Source organism: Loxodonta africana, chromosome X, assembly GCF_030014295.1.
Source record: "Loxodonta africana isolate mLoxAfr1 chromosome X, mLoxAfr1.hap2, whole genome shotgun sequence".
Lineage (NCBI taxonomy): Eukaryota > Metazoa > Chordata > Mammalia > Proboscidea > Elephantidae > Loxodonta > Loxodonta africana.
Genome location: NC_087369.1, coordinates 54,836,741 through 54,855,157, shown reverse-complemented (window position 1 = coordinate 54,855,157; position 18,417 = coordinate 54,836,741). Strand labels below are relative to the sequence as shown.

Here is an 18,417-nt window from a genome sequence, read left to right as displayed (position 1 = left end):
TGCTAGTGGGTTGTGGCATTACTTAATCGCTACTAATCGTTTATGTAACCCAGGTTCTTATTCTAAATTGATTCAGAAACCCCCTAAAGTTCAGTGTGGTATTTTGACCTCTGTAACCTTAGTGGGATCACTATGTCCTCATTCCTCATTTCTCCAGGCTTCTGTTAGAGGCCTTGTTGAAAAATTAAGTAGCTGCTCAAAAGTCACAAGTCCAGGGTGGGTTTTGGAGTTCTACGATAAATAATCAGGAATTGACTGTGATTTAACCATAGTAAGTGGTGTGTGTGAGTAAGTGTGTATATAAGAAAAAAATATAACTTAAAAATACAAAGCCAAATCATTGTTTTTGCATAAGCCTAATTTCTTTTTATGTTGGTGTTTTGTGATTGGCATTTTAAAGCATAATGGCAAAATAATCTGTTTTATGGTAAAGCATAAACTATATAGTATTTTTTTTTTTTTAGTCTCTCAGGTATGTTTTATTCACAAAGGGTATAATTTTGACAATTTATGACAGTGATCATGGGAATACTTCAGCAGATGAGCCTTGTACATGTCCTGAGTGCATTTTAGTGGCACAGTGGTCGTCCTTGGAGTCCTCACCTCCATGAAGTAGTGATGGGGGTGGGGGATCACCCAGTCAGCCAAATGAGCAGGTAACCTTCACACCACAGAGTACAGTAATAAAATCATTTGAGGACAAGTAAGAACACTCTGCTTGGTATAATCATGTTAGACTGAGAATTTACAATAGAAGTCTTTGGAAGATAACATAAGGAAAAATGGCAAGGAGAACCCCTAAGCTTTTTATGTGATAATATTTGTAACTGGATATTTTTAAAGAGTTTAAAGATGCCACCTTGTAATCCAAGGCGGTATCCTATAAGGTAAAGAGCTGGGGCTCTGGGGTCTGACAGCCTGAGTTAGAATGTTGGCACTACCATTTTTTACCTTTATGACCTTGGGCAACTTATTTAACCTCTCTAAACCTCAGTTTCCTCACTGGTTAAATGGGGATGATCATAGTGTGATAAATGCAATAATAAATAAATGTGATAAAAATTATCTAGGGATAAACGGGAAACCCTGGTGGCCTAGTGGTTAAGTGCTACAGCTGCTAACCAAAGGGTTGGCAGTTCGAATCCACCAGGCGCTCCTTGGAAACTCTATGGGGCAGTTCTACTCTGTCCTATAGGGTTGCTATGAGTTGGAATGGACTCAACGGCAATGATTTTTTGGGTTTGGCACATGGGGCATTTGGCAGTATCTGGAGATGTTTTTGATTGTCACTACTGGGGATGGGAGTGCTGCTGGCATCTTGTGGGTAGAGGACAGGGTTGCTGCCAAACATCCTGCAATGCACAGGACAGCCCCTCACAACAAAGAGATATCCAGCCCAAAATGTCAGTACTGCCAAGTTGAGAAGCCCTGCTCTAGCATGATGGTGAAGTTCAACTGCACTCTTAATAGCCCAGCAATTATTAAGCAAGGTGAAAATGAACCATATCAACCCTAAGACCACAAGATAAAGAGAATAGCAGAAGTTGGACTCTTGTCCTTCAGGTTGAACCTACAGGCAACATGGCTATCTTTGTCTTCATAATTATCATTGCTATTTTCAGTAATACACTGCTTCTTGCTCTTTCTGTAAAGTCACTTAAATATTAATGTTTTGTTTTCTATTTTTTTATGTGGATGTATCTTGTTTTATGAAATAGATAAATTCCTGAAAAATTCTATAAATTCATTTTTTATGAGTTATATTTATTCATATGATTTAATTACGTTATATTTTGAGAGGCATGTCTTCATTTCTGATTGGCTTCATATCTTCATTTAACCTGGCTCCTGACATTTTTGCTTTAAATTTATATTTAGCAGTTTCTCCTCCTCTCTGGGTTTATGGAATGGGGGACAGTTTAAGAGAAGGTATGGATTTATATTTAAAGTGAGATGGCCTAGTCTTTGATGGATGTGGTCCAGGTCATGTCCCCAGAGCTCTTAGCTCCCCTGGTATCCCTGGTACACTCACGTTCCCTTCTTGTGCTGCCCAGAGTTGGCGTTGAGGAGCCCTCCGAAGAGGACCAGAATGAACACTGCTGGCAGTACTTCAGGTGACACAAAGGCATCCTCAAAAAAGAATTAACTGGGCCTGGCTTTTCTCCTCTTTCTAACCTGAGATATTTCTCTTTATGCTGTTTGTCTCTTTCTTCCTTCCCGTGTGTGCCTAATGCTCCCCCCCCCATGCACACACCTTTTAACAAAGGGGCAAGAAATTAGGTCAATTCTAATAATTTTTCCACCCTTTCTCTGGGTGGATTGATGTGTCAGTGTTCCTGGGATTCTACTCCTTTCCCCCTCGTTTAGACAATGCATTGTCAACATCAAAAACCTGAGTTGGCAAGTGTTTTCTTCTTGGAAAACTGAACTTCGTGTTAAGAGCAACCCATTTTCAGAGGCTCACTTTTTCCACAACATCCTGCTTACCCAAAAAAACCCAGTGCCGTCAAGTCAATTCCAACTCATAGCGACCCTATAGGACAGAGTAGAACTGCCCCATAGAGTTTTCAAGGAGCACCTGGTGGATTTGAACTGCTGACCCTTTGGTTAGCAGCTGTAGCACTTAACCACTACGCCACCAGGGTTTCCACATCCTGCTTATGATCTAGTAAGTAAGGCTTTTAACTCAAAAGAGAGCTAGAATTTCACATTTTAGCCATGACTGGGGTATGGCTTAAAAAAAATTTTTTTTACACCATCTTAATTAAACACCAATGCCGTTGTAGTTTTTTAAATTATGTATTTCTGTACTTGTACCTAATTGTGTTGAATCGGAAGATAATGAGAAACAGATTTTTTAAACCAAATAGATAGTTAAAAATTCTTCTAATGCAGTTTGTCTTTCAGTGTCCATGCAAGTTTATGATATAATTGTACTTAAGTGTGGTAATGTCTGGGCAACCAAGGTAAAAACTTGAATGTTTCTTCTTTTCTTTTTGTATCTTTAGTCAGCAAGCTTTCTTTCTGACCCTATTCTCAGTGCTGGTAGATAAATCAAATGCAAGATAAGCTTGAACTCTGTTCTTAGCGTTGCTAAAGTATTTCACCGCTCCAGGGCAATGATGAAAGCATTGAGTAATACCTGTAATGGGGCCTGGATCTCAGGAAATCACCAGGCTTCAGATGTGTGCAGTAATGACACACATGAAATTAATTGAAGGATTTATACTCCCTGGGTTCACACAAATTGCTACTGTTTAAAACACACACACGCACAAATAGAAAAGTGAATTTTCTAGACCTGACTTCAGGTACTAGTTAATCTGCAGAGGAAATTCTCTCCTTTGAAGCATCCACCTTTAAGAAGCAAGATCCTTCAAGTAAGTAAGTTATTATACTCGGGACATGAGAGAGTTCAGATAATGATCTGGTGTTCAGGGTTTAATATGAGGGTTCTGTCTCATATTCCTCAAATTATTCAGGACCCTGGTTATTCAAATTAAAAAATACATTGGATAAAGTAGAACAGTTAACAAAATTTCTGAGATTTTATGTGGCTATTAATCAGAATTACAAATTATTAGTTATCTGTATTTAATCATTCCTAGTGAAAATAAGGATAATTTAATTCATTCTGGAAGACTGTTTATTTCATTGCTTGAGGGTTTTGTCAACCTATTCTCTGATGACCTCGACCGTAATGCATCAGGAGAATGCTTAACTATGCTATACTAAAACAGTACAAAAAGTTCCAGGTTTATATAGTGTGCTGGATCAAAAACATTGTAGCAAGTCAGGAGAAAAATATATACTGTGGACAGTGTGTCTGAAACTAGCAATTTCAGAAAGTTAAGGGACCCCCAAGTCTCCTGAGGCATTATAATTAAAACACTGTGTCTGGACTTTATTGCTGCCCAGCACAGCACCAAACACCCCGGCCCATTGCTTTATCTCCTGTTCACAGAGACCAGTTTGGTTCTGGGCTCTGCCTCAAGGGTGGGGCTATTTGTAGGGAGCCACAGGGCCCAGTGTCATCCTTGGGGAGTAGTCCAAGGGGCCCTCAACCCTGCCAGTAAAGTAATTATTGTTGTTGTTAGGTGCCATCGAGTCAATTCTGACTCATAGCAACCCTGTAGAGCAGAGTAGAACTGACCCATAGAGTTTTCTAGGCTGTAATCTTTACGTGAGCAGATTGCCAGGTCTTTCTCCCGCAGAGCTGCTGGGTGGGTTCAAACCCTCAAACTTTTGGCAGCTGAGCACTTCACCATTACACCACCAGGGCTCCTTCAAAGTAATTATTAAATCATCCTAAAGTAAACAGCCTTGAATAGGGAAAGCAATCACAAAGTAACTCTATTTGTATCTAACAACCTCTAGTCTGTTTTCTCTTGGCATTTAAAAAGTGGGAGCAAGCTGGGAAACAGGTCTTTGCTTCCTTTTTCAGGGAATCTCCTTTGCAGCACTTAATGACCAGTAGCAGGGACCTGCAAGAGGCCCTACAGGGCCCTTCCAGGAGGTCCTTTTGGGCTTAGTGCTGTCAGGACTGTATCTTGGACAGGTGGTTGATAGCAAGTGGTTGCATCGAGGGTATGAACTTCCCCAGCAGAAAGGTGGTAGAAGCAAGGAAAGGGAACACTGGCTAGGACTGTACTCACAACTACGGATTTCCATGGGGTGTGCACAACCAGATCTGAAAAAGCCTGCTTGGGTTGGGATTTGATTAACTATTTGTCTCAACTAGCATTTTTCTCCTTGCCGTTCACTATTAGGAGAAAGAGAATCTCAACAAAACATTCCAGGACTTACCTGGAAAAGAAAATAATGTAATGACTACAATCAGTTAGGTTTCACTCAACCAGTTATAGCACACTATGCCCATGGATGTTTACAATTTGTGGTGTTTAGACCCTGAAATAATACAAGATCCTGAATCATTAGTATTAGATTAAATTACAGAGACAGGAAAATAGACTGGTGTGTTTTAGAAGTATTTTCACCAAGACTATACTTAAATATTTTTTTAATCATGAAAAATCTAAAATTTGCAAAAAATAATTGAAAGAACGATGAATATCTAAGTACTAACCTTTATTTACCAGTGGTTAACTTTTTGTCATTTTTAAAATCATTTTTGTGTTCTCTCAATCTCTCTCTTCCTCTCTCTCTGAACCATTTCAAAGTATGTTGCAGACATCATGACTTTGTACCCCCAAATACCTCAGTATGTATCTCCTAGTAATTCAGTCTCTTACATAATCACAATATTGTTGTCACACCTAAGAAAATTAACATGAATTTTATACACACACACACTCTTGATCCAGGATCCAATCAAAGTTTACTTTGGTTTACATGTCTCTTTAGTCTCTTAATCTTAACAATCACCTTGATTTTTTTGGTGTGTGTGCCCCTTATGACACTGAGGGTTCTTTTTTGTTGTTGTTGTTGTTTAAGTATTCTGGCTAGTTGTTTGTGGAATGTCCCACAGTCCGGATTTTTCTGATTAGTTTTTCTTATGGCTAGAGATAAACCCGTTGCTGTCAAGTCAATTCCGACTCATAGCAACCCTACAGGACAGAGTAGAACTGCCCCATAGGGTTTCCAAGGTTGTAATCTTTACAGAACCAGACTGCCACATCTTTCTCCTGCAGAGCAGCTGGTGGGTTCAAACCACCGACAAGTCTGGGATGGGGTTAGGGTAACCATAACTTAGTAAGTTTGTCAAATTATTGCAGTGTTTCATGTTTTGTTTTGAATTCTGGCCTGGCTATGTGGGCCCTGAGTCAGAGCTCTGGTCTTACTCCATTCTTTATATGGGTGAGTTCCACTGACACTTGCAGGACTTGAATGAAAAGAGTCAAAATTTAGTCTTTACAAGCAATTCTTGTTAAGCAGAATTTTTTTTTTCTCCTAGCAGAGATTCGTTAAAAGAATAGAGGGAGCCAAGTTTCATTTGGCAGCTTTTACTATACTTGATTTTATTTTCTTCATTATAGTGCAGAGCACACTTAGGCCTTTTCCCCTTGCCCACAGGCTTCCTTTTTCCTCTGGGCTGATAAAGCAAATTTGTTTTATCATTTTCAAAATACATGATGCAGAAAGGATTATTAGTGATAGATAGGAACTGCCATACTCTTTGGCCATACAGCACTTTATGACATCCCCTTCATCCACATAATCTTGTTGCTGCCGCCCCACCATAGCCTGTCTCTGGTTAAGCTGAGGGCTGCTGTGTCCATGGTGTTCTGGTAGGCCTTCTGAGAGATGCTGGATTAACCAGCACCCTACCCCTCTGAGCCTACCCCTGGTGACTGGGAGCTAACTGGAGTAAATTAGTCAGGGATTCAGTGGCTTTGTGTTACTATAGACTCTACAGAACAAGGTCTAATATTGGATTCCTAGCTGTTGCTCATACAAATACTGACAAAGCCACCACATAAAGAATTTTTCTATATATACTCTGTGCATTAAGAGATTAAAAACAGGCAGGGGTTAAAGATGAATAGCTAGGAATTCCATATGCAACCTCTCCTCTATCACTTTTATACATAAGGCACTTTGGGGGAACTGAGACTGTGGCATGACTTTTGTGGGCAGTCCCTGGGCCCCTGAATTGGATGATTTTCATGTCAACAAATTTCATGTCAACCTCTGTGAGATTTGTTGCTCAAAGGCCCCCGGATCCAATTCAGGATCCAGTTGTGAGGACAAGAGAGAGTAGAAGTTGACTGTGAGAGGGTGGATACATCTGTGTTGTCTTCTATTCCCCTTCTCCATTAGTTTCTTTTCTCAAGATATATCTGGACATCACAGGTGGGAGAGAGAGGGGGAAAAATAAGGTGCGCATATAGGGGTTGTATGCATCCACTGTCTGCTCACAGGAGTCAACACCTGAGTACCAGACTGCAAATAACACCCCTGTTAGAGCCCATTCAACACCGTCTTCAAGATCAAATCAAACCTCATCTGCCGAAAGCTGTGTTCTCTGTTCACCTCTTGTGATACCATCCATTTATTTTTTATTGTAGTTTAGATGAAGGTTTACAGAGCAAATTAGTTTCTCATTAACTAGTTAGTACACATATTGTTTTGTGCCATTGGTTGCCAATCCCATACATGTCAACACTCTCCCTTTCTTGACCTTAGGTTCCCTGTTGCCAGCTTTCCTGTCCCCTCCTGCCTTCTCATCCTTGCCCCTGGGCTGGCGTGCCCATTTAGTCTTGTTTTGTTTTATGCGCTTGTCTAATCTTTGGCTGAAGGGTGAACCTCAGGAGTGACTTCAGTACTGAGTTAAAAGGGAGTCCAGGGGCTATACTCTCAGGGTTTCTCCATTCTTTGTCAGACCAGTAAGTCTGGTCTTTTTTTGTGAGCTCGAATTTTGTTCTACATTTTTTTCCAGCTCTGTCTGGGACCCTCTATTGTGATCCCTGTCTGAGCAGTCAGTGGTGGTAACTGGGCACCATCTAGTTGTGCTGGACTCAGTCTGGTGGAGGCTGTGGTAGATGTGGCCCCTTAGTCCTTTGGACTAATATTTCCCTTGTGTCTTTGGTTTTCTTCATTCTCCCTTGCTCTAGAAGAGGTGAGACCAGTAGATGGTGGCTCACAAGCTTTTAAGATCTCAGATGCTACTCACCAAAGTAGAATATAGAATATTTTCTTTATGAACTGTGTTCTGTCAATTGAGCTAGATGTCCCCTGAGACCATGGTCTCCAGCCCTCAGCCCAGCAATTCAGTCCCTCAAGCAGTTTGGACATGCTTTGACGCTTCCATGACCTTGCCTTGGTCAAGTTGTGCTGACTTCCCCTGTATTGTGTACTATTTTACCCTTCACCGGAGTTACCACTTATCTAGGATCTAGTTTGTATTTTTCCCTCCCCACCCCTCCCCTCTCTTGTAGCCATCAAGGATTGTGTCTTTCTGTGTGGAAACATTTTCATGTGTTTTTATAATGATGGTCTCATACAGTATTTGCCCTTTTGTGATTGACCTATTTCACTCAGCATAATGCCCTACAGATTCATCCACGTTGTGAGATGTTTTGCAGATTCATCATTGTTCTTTATCGTTGCATAGTATTCCATTGTGTATATGTACCATAGTTTGTTTATCCATTTCATCTGTTGATGGGCACTTAGGTTATTTCCATCTTTTTGCTATTGTGAGTAATGCTGCAGTGAACATGGGTGTGCATATGTCTATTTGTGTGAAGGCTGTTATTTCTCCAGGATATATTCCTAGGAGTGGGATTTCTGGATCATACAGTATTTCTATTTCTAGCTTTTTAAGGAAGTGCCATGTTGTTTCCCAAAATGGTTATACCATTTTACATTCCCACCAGCAGTGCATAAGAGTTCCAAGCTCCCCACAGCCTCTCCAGCATTTGTTATTTTCTCTTTATTTGATTTATGCCAGTGATGTTGGGGTGAGATGGTATCTCATTGTAGTTTTGATTTGCATTTCTGTAATGGCTAGTGATTGTGACCGTTTCCTCATTTGTCTGTTAGTCACCTGAATGTCTTCTTTGTTGAAGTGCCTGTTCATATCCTTTGCCTATTTTTTCATTGGATTATTTGTCTTTTTGTTGTAGAGGTGTTAGATTTTTCTATAGATTTTATAGGTTAGACCTTTGTTAGATTTGTCATGGCCACAATTTTTTTCTTAGTCTGTAGGTTCTCTTTTTACTCTTTTGGTGAAGTCTTTTGATGAGCATAAGTGTTTAAATTTTTAGAAGTGTTTAAAAATTTAAAAGAAGCTTATCTTCTGGTGTTTGTGTATTGTTAGTTATGGTTTGTATCCTGTTTATGCCGTATATTAGGGCCTCTAGGATTGACCTTTTTTTTCTTCTATGATCTTTATAGTTTTTTGGTTTTATATATAGTTCTTTGATCCATTTTGAATTAGTTTTTGTTTATGGTGTGATGGACATCCAGTTTTATGTATTGTGGATGGAGATCTAGTTTTACTAGCACCATTTGTTAAAAAGACAGTCTTTTCCCCATTTGATGAACTTTGGGCCTTTGTTGAAGATCAGGTGACCATAGGTGGATGGATTTACATCTGGGTTCTCAGTTCTGTTCCATTGGTCAAAGTATCGGTTGTACCAGGACCAGGCTGTTTTGACTACCGTAGCTGTATAGTAGGTTCTGAGGTCAGGTAGTGCGAGTCCTCCTACTTTATTCTTTTTCTTCAATAGTGCTTTACTTATCCAGGGTCTCTTTCCTTTCCATATAAAGTTAATGATTAGGTTTTCCATCTCTTCAAAGAATGCTGTTGGTGTTTATAGATTGCTTTGGGTAGAAGTGACATTTTCACAATATCCATGAACACGATATGTTTTTCCGTTTATGTAGGTCACTTTTGGTTTCTTGCAGTAGTGTTTTGTAGTTTTCTTTGTACAGGTCTTTTACTTCCCTGGTTAGATTTATTCCTACATATTTTATTTTTTTAGGGGCTTTTAAAAATGAATACTGTCCATTTTTGCTACACTGGAGGGAGTGAAGGAAGATATAGAACTTGCTTGGCATCTTTTGTTTCCTCCCCCATCACCACCATCATCTGTGTCACAGTTCTCTGCCTCAGAATGAGGACGGTAGGGTGATAAAAACTTACAGATGCATAGAGCAATGGCTGGCATGTTACTAGACCAAGATAACTACCCTGGTGATTTCCTGGAATTTGTTATGAGTGGTTTTGCCACTTTGCTTTTTCCTTCTGCTCTTCAGTAGTTGGTCCCAAGTGTGTGAATTCTCAGGTCCTCTTTGTTGCTGGAGGATGTGGGAGCACCAGTATTAAAAGCAGGTCAGGACTCTAGTTAATGATATGCATGCTGAAGTATTTAGGGAATGTATACTGATGCTTGCAACTTTATTTGAAATGCATCCAAAAAATAACATGACTGACAGAGAACTGGGTAGATATGTAATAAAGGAAATACAGTAAAATGTTGATGGTAAAATCTAGGTGGAAGGGTACACAAATGTTCTCTATAAATTCTTTCAATTTTTCCCTGCGTATATGAAAATTTTATTGTCAAATGATAGGGAAATAAAAGAAGGTCAAGGAGGAAGTGAAGAAGCAGCAGACAGGAAAAGGCCCAGTGCAGTGGGACCCTCATGGTGATAACTGGGGCCATCTGGTGCAGGAAGGCAGATGGACCATTGCCAGTGTGTGCTGTTTTCCAGAAGCCTTGCTCACAGTATAAGCCCCCGGGATAGTGCTCTTCCTCCCCTCTGGGATCTGGTGCAGTATGGGGCCTCTTTCACACAACTGTTGCATGATGGCCTTCCTCTCCTTTCAGCTAACCACTCCTTCTGCTTTGGGGAGATGATCAGCATCTTGGCTATATTCAGGCAACATGGCTGCCCTAGTCCAAGCTAACACTTTGTGTTTTTCTTCCTGTGTTTCTCCCTGGTGATTTGCAGAGTTGGTGTTGACCCAGATCAAGACCCACCACCCAACAATGACAGCTTTCAAGTCTTACAAGGGGTAAGTCATGAGAAACACTTCTTTCCAGAGAAGACATCATTAAACGTAGCTGAAATGTATTGAGTACCTATTACATGCCAGGCCCTTTATGTGGATTCCCTCCTTGTGATCTAGACAACATTAAGAAGTAGGTGCTGTTATCCCCATTTCAGGTGACTAGAAGCTGAAGTTTGAGAGTTTAAGTGAGTCATCTAAGGTCAGAGAATTAGAAAATGATAGAGCCAGGATTTGACCCCAATCTCTATGTTCTTAAACAACATATTAAGGGGATGGGCTGAGCACGAAGAGTATTTACTTTCCAGAATTGATATATTGGGGATTTACTCATCATAACTGGTTCTGAGTCTATCAGTGGTGCCTGGGCAAGGGAAGGAGAGGGATATGATTTGACTATCCAGCCCAGGGAATCTGAAGAAGGGAGGAGAGACACTGAGTGGTTGCAAGCACTCCTGTTCCTCCAGGGCTTGGGGTCCTCTACAGCACTCTGAGTTCCCCTCCAGCCCAGCAGTGGTAGAACAGCAGATCCCACCCCCTTAGGTGCTGGAAGTCATAGCATTACTAACAATTAAGGCTTGGGCAGGGTGTCGCGGCAGTGTGGGCCTGGAGCAGAGTGCTGGGAAGGCCGGTTGTAGAAACAGTGAGTAGCACAGCCTTATAGCAGCATCTGGGAGGGGCTCGCTGAGGCAAGTGTGAGAGCAGGTCAGGGCTTCTGAGACTGCAGAGGGAATCAGGATGTAGACCATGTGGGGGGAGGGGAGGGTGCTGGCCCTTGATTTGATCATATGCTGCAGTTACTATTGCTTCATAACGAACTGCCCCAAGACAACACTTTATTATGTTCATGGATACTTTGGGTCAGGAATTTTAAAAGGACATAGTAGGGACAGCTTGCTTTTGCTCCATGAATTCCAGGGCCTCAGCTGGGAAAGCTTGAAAGCAGGGGGTAACTCGATGGCTGGGGGCCGGAATCATCTGAAGGCTTGTTCACTCATATGTCCATTGCCTGGCCTGGGAGGACTCAAAGACTAGGATTGCTGGCTGGAATGCCTACATGTGGCTTCTACATGTGGCCTGATCTTCCTCACAGGTGGTGGTCTCAGGGTTGCCAGATTTCTTACATGACAGCTCAGAGTCCCAAAAGTGAGCGTCCCAACAAGCAAGGTGGAAGCTACATCACTGTTTCTGATCTAGCCTTGGAAGTATTACAGCATCACTTCTGTGGCACTCCATTGGTTACTAAGGCCAACCCAGATTCAAGGGAAGGGGATACAGACCATAACCTCTGCGTGGGAAGAATGTCAAAGAATTTGTAGGCATGTTTTAAAGCTGCCATACCATCCTTGTTATGGTGCTGTCAGAATGAATTCATCTCCAGGTTTTGTTCCTTCACCAGGCTGGCATGTCCTGGGCAGACAAGGTAGGGAAAGAAGGGTTGTGATGGGAGCAAAAATGTGATACAAAAATGTTATTCCTTTGGCCTTGGGAGTCCAGAACAATTTTGTCCAGAATTGAACGCCCAGTGTTGAGCACAGTGCCTGGCATATGGGGGAGCTCAGTAGGTATTTGGTGGATAGATGGGGGAGTGAGAGATGAAACAATGCAGCAGGTATCTTTACTGCCGACATGAGTGCCTTGTCTGTGAAACCGTGTACAGTGTCATTTTTTTTTTCTGTCAGCTTTGAATTGTACTTATCGTTGCACTTAATTCTAAATCCAGTCTGCATATTTCCAATTCCATAGGGTCTTCCAAATGAATCCATCTACCAAATTGGATTTAATAAGTCTTCCAAAATGTGTTGCTTTGGGGATGCCATTATAGCTTTTTCTGATGGCTTTCTCTTTGAGAGCGGTCACAGCCTGATAAGGCATTTGCATTAGTTTCCTAGGGCTACTGTAACAAAGTACCAAAAACTGAGAGGCTCAAAACAACAGAAATTTATTCTCTCATAGTTCTGGAGGCTAGAAGTCCGAAATCAAGATGTCAGCAAGGCCATGCTTTCTCTAAAGATTCTAAGGGAGCATATGTTCCATGCTTTTCTTTTAGCTTCTGGCATTGCTGGCAACCCTTGGTGTTTCTTGGCTTGTATGTAGATGCATCATTCCAATCTCTGCATCCGTCATCACATGGTGTTCTCCCTGTGTGTCTGTATCTCTTCTCTTCTTAAAAGGACACCAGTCATAATTGAATTAGAGCCCAACATAATGACCTCATCTTAACTTCATTATATCTGTAAAGGCTCTATTTGCAAATAAGGTTATAGTCACAGGTACTGGGGGTTAGGACATAGACATATCTTTTAGGGGGATATAGTTCAGCTTATAACAGCATTTATGGCATTCATACCCATTCTAGGTCTCAGCTTAAGGAACCAGAGCCATGGCCTCTGAAAGTTCTAGACTCCTTGGAAACATTTTTCAGTGAGCTTCATTGGAGATTTGGTACCTACTTGAATGTGTTCCAGAAGACATTTGAGATTATATTAGAGTTGGCCATTGTGCCAATTGGGAACATGTGGTTTTAATGAGAAGTTCTTTTTGAAAATTTGCTATCTGACTCTACCTTTGGTTAAGAAATTTAGAAAATAGGGGTTCAGGAATTGTGTACTTGGAAGCTAATTTAGAGCAACATATTGGGAGATCTTGAAACTCATTCTGAGAAAACCTGAGTGAAAAGTGTGATGCAAGTCTTTATTTTGTTGAAAGGAAAATGGTGGCTCTGTTAAGATATGGTTACCCTATTCCAAAGCATCCACTATAGAACTATGGCCAGCCAAGATTAATTTTGTAAGAAAAATAGGCTGAGTCAGCTGGATAGCCAGAGCTTGGAGAAAAACTACCTTGACAGTTCCAGACCAGTCAAAACATCCCCAGCACTTTTGCTTTGTCCATTACTCCTACCTCCACACTCAAGCATCTGTAAAAGGAAGTAAATGAAATGGTTTGGTTGGTTTCATGTAACTGAGCTTACTATATATATATATATATATCATAAGGACTGCACACTAGATACACTGGGCTTGTCGTTAGAATTAGTAACAAACTTGCCGTCACTTTTCCATAGAAGTGTTTGAGAAAGCAGTGGGTCCTAAATGCTAAGAGTTCTGGCATTAAGTCCATGCAATGACAGCTCAAGTAGGGCCTGTCCTTCTAGGTGGAGTGAGCCTCAGAAACTTTCCCGGGTGGGCCTGGATGAGTAAAGTCAGTGTTATTGATGGCTTATGGAGGACCCTTGGGGCAGAGAGCACTGTGCTTACTTGGCATTGTGAACAGGGCTGACAGTGACTTCTGCTGAACTCCTAATGGTGCCCCATTTGCCAGCCTTAGCTGGGAACTGTGTGGAAGGTAATTTAGAGCAACAGTTTTCCCTTAACCTCCTTCTGTCCGAACTTCGGACACGGTCATACAGAGGGACCCTCAAAATCAGTTCTGCTGGCGTTTTGGAAATCTTTCAAGATTTCTCAGACTGGAAAAAAAAAAGACGAGGGGAGAGGGGGGCCAAGATGGCGGACTAGGTGGACGCTCCCGCGGATCCCTCTTGCAACAAAGACTCGGAAAAACAAGGGAATCGATCACATACATAACAATCTATGAACTCTGAACAACAAGCACAGACTTAGAGACGGAGGACGAACAAATACGGGCAGACAGCGACTGTTTTCAGAACTAGGAGCCAGCGCACCAGGCAGGTGACCTTCGGAGCTCGATCTGGGGCAGAGCCCAGGGGGGCAGACGGCACAGAAAGGGGGCCCACCCCTTCCCCCCCGAACCCATCCCGGGAGGAAGCCTAGTAGGTTGGCGCGGGTGGCGTAGGGGCGCAGCCAGAGGGAGAAACACCCGGGAGGCAGTGACTGATCTGAGAGGGGGGAGAACAGCCTCCCAGCTGGGGTGCCGTCCCGCCGGGAGTTAGGCGAGAAGCCGACGGGGTGCGCGGGGGGGGTCAGCTGTGTTTCCCTGGAGTGACCCCAGGGCGGGGCCCACGCGTTCGTGCGGGAGGACGCGCACCCAGTCCGCGCGTGTGGCACGGCACACCAGAGGGAGAAATCCCCGGAGGTGTCTGGTCTCAAAACAGGGAAAGCAGCATCCCAGACGGGGAGCCATTCCGCTGCGATCTGGGCACGCGCGCGCGCGCGGGCGGGGCATGAGCGCGGGGTCCATTTTTATTACCCTGAATTGACCCAGGGGGCGGGACCACCTGGTCGTGCGAGTGACGCCCTCCCAGTTTGCGCGAGAGGTGTGGCACACCGGAAGGAGAAGTCCCCGGGAGGAACTAATTGGTCCCAAAGCGCAGAAAGTAGCGTCCCAGACAGGGTGCCGTCTTGCCGGGGCTTGGGCGAGCGCACGAGCGGGGCGTGAGTGCGGAGTCCATTTTTATTGCCCTGAATTGACCCAGGGGGCGGGCCCACCTGGCCGTGCGGAGGAACTGATTGGTCCCGAAGCGCAGAAAGTAGCGTCCCAGACGGGGTGCCGTCCTGCTGGGGCTTGGGCGCGCGCACGAGCGGGGCGTGAGCACGGAGTCCATTTTTATTGCCCTGAATTGACCCAGGGGGCGGGCCCACCTGGCCGTGCAGGTGACGCCAACCCAGTTCGCGCGAGAGGTGTGGCGCTCCGGAAGGAGAAGTCCCGGGGAGGAAGTGACTGGTTCCCGAACAGGGAAAGCAGCGTCTCAACCCGGAAGTCATCCCGCTGGGATTTGGGCGCGCGCACAGGCGGGGCGTGACCGCGGGATCTAATTATAATCGCCTGAATAGACCCTGGGGGCGGGCCCACCCGTTCGTGCGGGAAACGCCCACCCAGTGCCCACGAGCGGTGCCGCGCACCGGAGGAAGTCCCCAGGAGGAAGGGACTGGTTTCCGAGCAAGGAAAGCAGTGTCCTAGCCAGGGACCCGTCCAGCCCGGATTTTGGCGAACGGGGGCGGAGCGTGAACGTGGTGTTCAGCTCTATATTCTGTGGTGCTACACTCCTAGCTCTCAGATCCCTCCCCCACCCTCCCCAGGCGACCCCATTAACATCCGAATACCCGGAGCCAGAGAGAGAATTCAGATAGGGATCTGACTGCATTTTTTTTTAGCTGACTACTTGGAAAATCTAGTTTCCCAGTGATGGCTCGGAGACAGCAGTCCATATCAAACCACATAAAGAAACAGACCATGACAGCTTCTCCAACCCCCCAAACAAAAGAATCAAAATCTTTCCCAAATGAAGATACAATCCTGGAATTATCAGATACAGAATATAAAAAACTAATTTACAGAATGCTTAAAGACATCACAAATGAAATTAGGCTAACTGCAGAAAAAGCCAAGGAACACACTGATAAAACTGTTGAAGAACTCAAAAAGATTATTCAAGAACATAGTGGAAAAATTAACAAGTTGCAAGAATCCATAGAGAGACAGCATGTAGAAATCCAAAAGATTAACAATAAAATTACAGAATTTGACAACGCAATAGAAAGTCAGAGGAGCAGACTCGAGCAATTAGAATGTAGACTGGGACTTCTGGAGGACCAGGGAAACAACACCAACATAGCTGGAAAAAAATCAGATAAAAGAATTAAAAAAAATGAAGAAACCCTAAGAATCATGTGGGACTCTATCAAGAAGGATAACTTACGAGTAATTGGAGTCCCAGAACAGGGAGGGGGGACAGAAAACACAGAGAAAATAGTTGAAGATTTCCTGACACAAAACTTCCCTGACATCATGAAAGAAGAAAGGATATCTATCCAAGATGCTCATCGAACCCCATTTAAGATTGATCCAAAAAGAAAAACACCAAGACATATCATCATCAAACTTGCCAAAACCAAAGACAAACAGAAAATTTTAAAAGCAGCCAGGGAGAAAAGAAAGGTTTCCTTCAAGGGAGAATCAATAAGAATAAGTTCAGACTACTCAGCAGAAACCATGCAGGCAAGAAGGGAATGGGATGACATATACAGAGCACTAAACGAGAAAAACTGCCAACCAAGGATCATATATCCAGCAAAACTCTCTCTGAAATATGAAGGAGAAATTAAGATATTTACAGATAAACACAAGTTTAGAGAATTTGCAAAAACTAAACCAAGACTGCAAGAAATGCTAAAGGAGATTGTTTGGCCTGATGACCAATAATATCAGGTACCAGCACAATACAATGTCACAAAACAGAACGTCCTGATATCAACGCAACTCAAACAGGGAAAGCACAAAAACAAACAAATTAAGACTAATTCTAAAAAATAAATAAATAAACAAAATAATACACACAACAGGAAAACATGGAAATCAATAGATAAACGATCAAAATAATCAAAAAGAGGGACTAAATATAGGAGGCATTGAACTGCCAGATGGAGAGTGATACAAGGCGAAATAGAAGGATACAAGTTAGGTTTTTACTTAGAAAAATAGGGGTAAATAAAAAGGTAACCACAAAAAGGAATATCAATTCCATAACTCAAGAAAAAAGCCAAGAAAAACGTAACGACTCAATAAACACAAAGTTAAACATTATGAAAATGAGGATCTCACAAGCTACTAAGAAAAACGTCTCAGCACAAAAAAGCATGGGGAAAAATGAAATGGCCAACAACACACATGAAAAGGCATCAAAATGACAGCACTAAAAACTTACTTATCTATAATTACGCTGAATGTAAATGGACTAAATGCACCAATAAAGAGACAGAGAGTCACGGACTGGATAAAAAAACACGATCCATCTATATGCTGCCTACAAGAGACACACCTTAGACTTAGAGACACAAACAAACTAAAACTCAAAGGATGGAAAAAAATATATCAAGCAAACAATAAGCAAAAAAGAAGAGGAGTAGCAATATTAATTTCTGACAAAATAGACTTTAGACTTAAATCCGCCACAAAGGATAAAGAAGGACACTATATAATGATAAAAGGGACAATTGATCAGGAAGACATAACCATATTAAATATTTACGCACCTAATGACAGGGCTGCAAGATACATAAATCAAATTTTAACAGAATTGAAAAGTGAGATAGACACCTCCACATATATAGTAGGAGACTTCAACACACCACTTTCGGAGAAGGACAGGACATCCAGTAAGAAGCTCAATATAGACACGGAAGACCTACTTACAACAATCAACCAACTTGACCTCATTGACTTATACAGAACTCTCCACCCAACTGCTACAAAATATACTTTTTTTTCTAGCGCACATGGAACATTCTCTAGAATAGACCACATATTAGGGCATAAAACAAATCTTTGCAGAATCCAAAACATCGAAATATTACAAAGCATCTTCTCAGACCACAAGGCAATGAAGCTAGAAATCAATAACAGAAAAACTAGGGAAAAGAAATCAAATACTTGGAAAATGAACAATACCCTCCTGAAAAAAGACTGGGTTATAGAAGACATCAAGGAGGGAATAAGGAAATTCTTAGAAAGCAACGAGAATGAAAATACTTCCTATCAAAACCTCTGGGACACAGCAAAAGCAGTGCTCAGAGGCCAATTTATATCGATAAATGCACACATACAAAAAGAAGAAAGAGCCAAAATCCGAGAACTGTCCCGACAACTTGAGCAAATAGAAAGTGAGCAACAAAAGAATCCATCAGGCACCCGAAGAAAACAAATAATAAAAATTAGAGCTGAACTAAATGAATTAGAGAACAGAAAAACAATTGAAAGAATTAACAAAGCCAAAAGCTGGTTCTTTGAAAAAATTAACAAAATTGATAAACCATTGGCTAGACTGACTAAAGAAAAACAGGAAAGGAAACAAATAACCCGAATAAGAAACGAGAAGGACCACATCACAACAGAACCAAATGAAATCAAAAGAATCATATCAGATTACTACATAAAATTGTACTCTAACAAATTTGAAAACCTAGAAGAAATGGATAAATTCTTGGAACAACACTACTTACCTAAACTAACACATTCAG

The 18,417-nt window shown here is 42.2% G+C and overlaps 1 protein-coding gene across 2 annotated transcripts in view; it reads left to right on the top strand.

Moving 5' to 3' along the window:
- Positions 1–18,417, top strand: part of SLC9A7 (solute carrier family 9 member A7) — a 289,782-nt gene that overhangs the window by 225,684 nt on the left and 45,681 nt on the right. The window contains exons 13-14 of one of the 2 annotated variants that reach the window (XM_010597732.2): positions 2,055–2,114; positions 10,423–10,486. In XM_010597732.2, the coding sequence (XP_010596034.1) occupies positions 2,055–2,114; positions 10,423–10,486 (124 nt within the window). The remainder of the gene's footprint in view (positions 1–2,054; positions 2,115–10,422; positions 10,487–18,417) is intronic. The other variant, XM_023557924.2, reaches the window with a different exon arrangement.